Source organism: Brassica napus, chromosome C1 (genome assembly GCF_020379485.1).
Source record: "Brassica napus cultivar Da-Ae chromosome C1, Da-Ae, whole genome shotgun sequence".
In the NCBI taxonomy this organism is placed as follows: Eukaryota; Viridiplantae; Streptophyta; class Magnoliopsida; order Brassicales; family Brassicaceae; genus Brassica; species Brassica napus.
This window is the reverse complement of record NC_063444.1, coordinates 29,365,160-29,370,800: the sequence shown is the minus strand read 5'-3', so window position 1 is coordinate 29,370,800 and position 5,641 is coordinate 29,365,160. Positions and strand designations below refer to the sequence as shown.

General features: G+C 41.9%; 1 protein-coding gene across 1 annotated transcript; it reads left to right on the top strand.

The window, feature by feature from the left end:
- The first annotated feature begins 1,095 nt into the window (after nucleotides 1-1,095).
- Nucleotides 1,096-3,106, top strand: LOC111205701. The gene is made up of 4 exons (XM_022701859.1): nucleotides 1,096-1,957; nucleotides 2,021-2,115; nucleotides 2,165-2,350; nucleotides 2,507-3,106. Exons 1-4 carry the CDS (start codon nucleotides 1,096-1,098, stop codon nucleotides 3,104-3,106), a joined length of 1,743 nt encoding a protein of 580 aa, XP_022557580.1.
- The last annotated feature ends 2,535 nt before the right edge of the window (nucleotides 3,107-5,641 follow it).

Genomic DNA, 5,641 nt, shown 5'->3' with positions numbered 1-5,641 from the left:
GGATATTTCTCTAAGGCAAGGATCCTTAAGCTCCCGGAAGACTTGGGCCATGTTGGAACGCAACTTGTCCGATCAGAACGTCCTGCGGCCCTTGCTGATCGTCCCGCCCATGTGCTGATCATTTCCGCCTTGAACACAGCCAACTCGGATGCATCTGGACAGGAGCCGAACGGTCATCTTGACTAGTATTCTCCATTTTTCGTGCCTTGACCAGATCTAGTCAAATTTATATTTTCTACGTCTTGTTTTCCTCCATTTCTATTTATTGTCTTTGACTACAAAACTCTATAAGTATGTTATCTCTTCTAAGGAATAAAGGAATCGATTTTGTCTAAGCTTTTGAGTTAAAATTCTTTGTTCTTTGTCTAGAACTTCTCTTTGTTTCTTGGTGAGTCATATCCAAGCAAACACCTCTCAAATTCGTTGGTCTTGTGAGTCATATCAAGCAACGGTTCGAGATTCTTCTTTTGGTGGACTTGTTAGTCATATCAAGCACCAACTGAAGTCGGGAATATTGGAGGCTCTTCCGCAACCTTCGTGCGACCCTTCAATCCATCTAGTTCTCCATCCGGAGTCCATATCAAATCTGATCCAGTCGAGTGAACCAATCTTAGGGTCCTTCAAGTGCTATCAGAGCCACTCGTCTGGTATCTTATGAATCATTTCATCTTCTCATCTTCCATTTCTTCATAAACACTTCTTCTTCTACCTTTCTTGAATCCGGGCCCCTCATTACCATCCACTTATAAAAAAAAACTACGATTTGATATAAAAAAAAAAAAGAAAAGAGTTTGATATTGTGGATTGGTGGTGGAAGAAAAAGCCTGCTGGCTGAGGAGAAATCCAGCCTTTAAGGTGGTTAAAACGGATTCCCACACCAAAATCTCTTATCTTTCTCTCTTAAGAAATTCCCTTGTGTTTGCTTGGAAATCGTCCATTGGGATTCTTTGATTTGTTCTTCTTAGAACCTTGAGTGGAAACTTGTTTGTGTGACCATCCAAATTCTGAGAGAAACACGTGAGTGGGTGAGGATCAAACACTTGAGAGAGTGAGGATTTTTATCTAACGTTTTGTGTTTAAGAAATTTCAGGAACCATGAGTAGTGATGATGAACGAAACCGTCCCGGAAACTCAGTTGCTGGATTATCTAACCTTCAAATGCGTGCTTTGAATGATTCTATGTCTAACATGTTGAACGCATGTTTAGATCAAATCCATCAGAGGCTTGATGAGCTTCAGGCCAACCAAACTCATCCTAGAACCGGAGCAAGAAGAGACCGTCCGCGAAGGAACAACCGGTCCAACGATGAGATCCAAGAGGAGGACCTCCAAGAGGATGAGGCCAGATCCGCATACCGTCCAAGAAGAGGTCCTAGAAACCGAGATCCAGGTGATGTCAATCCATTTGCTAGAACTGGTCGTACTGATGATAGTTTGAACGGATTGAAACTGAAAATTCCACCTTTTGATGGAAAAAATGATCACGATGCTTTTCTTGAGTGGGAAAGGAAAATTGAGCATGTGTTTGACTGTCAAAACTTTTCTGAACTTAGGAAAGTAAGACTTGCTGCTACTGAATTCTCTGGCTATGCTATTAATTGGTATGATCAAGTTTTGACCCACAGGAGGAGAACAGGTGAACGGTCGATTGAGACATGGGACAAGCTAAGACGCTTGCTTCAAGGAACCAAGTCTGTGGAAGACTATTACCAAGAGATGGAGATCTTTATGATCAAGACGGACACAAATGAGCCTTTGGACGCCACCATGGCTCGATTTCTTTCAGGCCTCAACCGTGACATTCAAGACCGTATAGAGCTTCAAGAGTATGGTAGTGTAGAACAGATGCTACACAAAGCCATCTTGATCGAGCAACAAATCAAGAGGAAGAGTTACTCAAAACCGTCCATTGCTTCCAAACCGGCCTTTGCTACTAAGCCAAGCTATCACGACAAAGGTAAGTCTCCTTCCACAACACATAATTCTTTTAAAACTGATGTTCTTGCTCGTGATGACAAAGGAAATTCAGCGGAGACTTCCGCCCGAGCAAGAGACATTAGGTGCTTCAAGTGTCAAGGTCTAGGACACTTTGCCAAAAACTGTCCCAACCAACGGGTGAGGATCCTCATGGAGAATGGAGAAGTTGAATCTGAGGATGGAACAGGAAAACAAAGAGGATCTTGGTCCGATCTTTGATGATGACGATTCCTTTGGATATCCGCATCACGGACCCCTACTCGTTGCTAGGAAGGGCATGGTCGATTCTATCTTCGATGAGACGGATGGCCGCTTGGTCGATGAGTCTGATCCGACCTTTGATGCTGATTCCGATCAGATCTTTGATGAGGAGGTTTGCTTCGACTATCCAGCTCATGGTCCTCTACTTGTCACAAGAAGATCTCTGAGTGTTCAACCCAAAACCAATGAAAAAGAACAAAGGGAGAATCTCTTTCATTCTCTTTGTTTAGTTTCTGAAAAGGTATGTTCTTTGATTATTGATGGTTAGAGTTGTACTAATGTTGCTAGTGACACTCTTGTCAGGAAACTAGGGCTTGCTACTCGGCCTCTCTCTCATCCTTTCAGGTTGGAATGGCTAAACGAGGCTGGAGAACAGTATGTGAAAGAACAAGTTACCGTCCCCCCAACCATTGGCCGATATGAGGACGAGGTTGTTTGCAACGTTCTTCCTATGGACGCATGTTACATTCTCTTGGGCCGGCCATGGCAATTTGATAAGAGGGCCGTGCATGATGGCTTCACAAACCGACACTCCTTTGATCATAAGGGAAAGAAGATCACGCTGGTTCCTTTGACACCTTTGGAGGTTCATCAAGATCAGATCCAACTCAAGAGGAACCGTGACAAGGAACCCAAGCCAGATGAACCTGAATCATCCCAACAGAACTCCAATTTCTATATCAAGCCAAGTCAGGTCAAGAAATCTCTTTACTCTCAAAAGCCATTTCTTTTACTTGTGTACAAAAAATCTCTTATGGCTTCTTCTTCTGATCATACACCGGAGATTCCGAGTGAACTTCTTGATGTTTTGCAGGAGTTTTCTGATGTTTTTCCAGATGAGAATCCTAAAGGATTGCCACCAGTATGAGGCATGGAACATCAGATAGACTTTGTTCCAGGTGCGTCCCTACCAAACCGACCAACTTATCGTACCAATCCGGTGGAGACCAAGGAACTTCAGAAACAGATTGGTGACCTTCTGGAAAAAGGTTACATCCGGGAAAGCCTCATTCCTTGTGCCGTACCAGTTCTCCTTGTGCCCAAAAAGGATGGTTCTTGGCGCATGTGCGTGGACTGCCGTGCCATCAACAACAATACGGTAAAGTATAGGCATCCCATTCCTAGACTAGATGACATTCTTGACGAGTTGCATTGTTCATGTGTCTTCTCTAAGATAGATTTGAAAAGTAGCTATCACCAAATTCGCATGAAAGAAGGTGATGAGTGAAAAACTGCATTTAAAACGAAGCTAGGATTGTATGAGTGGTTTGTTATGCCATTTGGTCTAACTAATGCATCTAGCACCTTCATGCGTTTAATGAACCATATCTTGAGAGCATTCATTGGTCATTTTGTTGTAGTTTATTTTGATGACATTCTTATCTACAGCAAGAACATGGATGAACATAAGATGCACTTTAAATCTGTTCTTGAAAAAGAACGTTTGTTTGCTAACCTTGGAAAACGCTCTTTTGGAACAGATCATGTGGTCTTCTTAGGTTTTGTTGTAGGTGCAGATGGACTTAGAGTGGACGAGGATAAGATCAAAGCCATCCAAGATTGGCCTAGTCCAACGACCGCGGGTGAAGTAAGGAGCTTCTATAGGCGATTTGTTCCAGACTTCAGTACCATTGCTGCTCCTCTGACTGAAGTGATCAAGAAGAATGGCGGATTCAAATGGGAACAAGCCCAAGAAGAAGCCTTTCAGATGATAAAAGGGAAGTTGACTCATGCTCCTTTACTTGTACTTCCTGGATTTTCTAAAACCTTTGAGATTGAATGTGATGCTTCCGGAGTCGGAATTGGTGCTGTCTTGATGCAGGATAGGAAACCCATTGCTTACTTCAGTGAGAAGCTTGGAGGCGCCACACTCAACTACCCCACTTACGACCAGGAGTTGTATGCTTTGGTGAGAGCTCTACAAACGTGGCAACACTATCTTTGGCCTAAGGAGTTTGTTATCCACACGGACCACCAGTCCTGGAAACATCTTAAAGGTCAACAGAAGCTAAACAAGAGACATGCACGTTGGGTTGAGTTCATTGAGACATTTCCTTATGTCATCAAGTACAAGCAAGGTAAGGAAAATGTAATGGCTGATGCTTTGTCCCGAAGGTATACTCTTCTATCAGCCCTTGAAACGAAACTACTTGCTTTCGAATTTATCAAAGACTTGTATGTGACTGATCCGGATTTAAAAGAAATATTTCAGAAGTGTTCCAAAGTGGCTTACGAAAAGTACTATCAAAATTCTGGATTTTTGTTCTTTGATAACCGTTTATGTGTTCCCCAATGTTCTTTGAGGAAGTTGTTTCTCAGGGAATCTCATGGAGGAGGTCTTATGGGACATTTAGGAGTCAAGAAGACATACAAGGCTGTTTATGATCACTTCTACTGGCCGAGCTTGATGAAGGACGTTGAGAGGATTTGTGGCCGATGTGTGGTCAGCAAGAAATCCAAAACCAAGGCATCCAATCACAGTTTGTATTCAGCTCTACCCATTTATTCTCATCCTTGGGTAGATATTTCTATGGATTTTGTTCTTGGTTTACCTAGGATTAAATCTGGCCGAAACTCCATATTTGTGATTGTTGATAGATTTTCGAAAATGGCTCATTTCATTCCGTGTCATAAGACTGATGATGCTGTGCAAGTTGCTGAGTTGTTCTTTAAGGAAATTGTTAGATTGCATGGAATGCCTAAGACAATTTTTTTCTGATTGTGATGCTAAGTTCCTTAGCTATTTTTGGAAAACTTTGTGGTCTAAATTAGGAACAAGACCGATGTTTTCTACGACTTGTCACCCACAAACTGATGGTCAAACTGAAGTTGTGATTAGAACTTTGTCCGCATTGCTTAGATCATTGGTTAAGAAAAACCTTAAGATTTGGGAAGAATGTTTACTTCATGTTGAGTTTGCTTATAATCATGCTATGCATTCTGCTACTAAGTTCTCACCTTTTGAAGTCGTTTATGGCTTAATCCTTTATCTCCACTTGATCTTTTGCCTTTGCCTTTGAGAGAAAGAGTTATTACAGATGGCAAGAGGAAAGAAGACACTATCAAGAAGTTACATGAGCAGGTTCGTGCCAATATTGAAGCTAAAACCGAAGGATACAAAAGATATGCCAACAAAAAGAGAAAGAAGGTGATCTTTAAGGAGGGTGATCTTGTTTGGGTTCACTTAAGGAAAGAACGGTTTCCGGATAAAGAAAGTCTAAACTCATGCCTCGGGTCGATGGTCCATTCCAGATCCTTAGAAAGATCAATGACAATGCTTATCAGCTTGACTTACAAAGTAAGTATGATATTTCTTTAAGCGTTAATGTGTCTGATCTTTCTCCTTTTCATGTAGATGATCCAGATTTGTGGACAAATCCTTTTAAAGAAGGAGGGAATGATG

Excerpts from the sequence above, each read along its gene's own strand:
- LOC111205701 (XM_022701859.1), top strand. The coding sequence starts at position 1,096 with ATGAGTAGTGATGATGAACGAAACCGTCCCGGAAACTCAGTTGCTGGA. Across the intron at positions 2,116-2,164 it reads AAAACTGTCCCAACCAACGG|GAAAACAAAGAGGATCTTGG; the intron begins GTGAGGATCCTC and ends AGGATGGAACAG. Across the intron at positions 2,351-2,506 it reads ATCAGATCTTTGATGAGGAG|AGTTGTACTAATGTTGCTAG; the intron begins GTTTGCTTCGAC and ends ATTGATGGTTAG.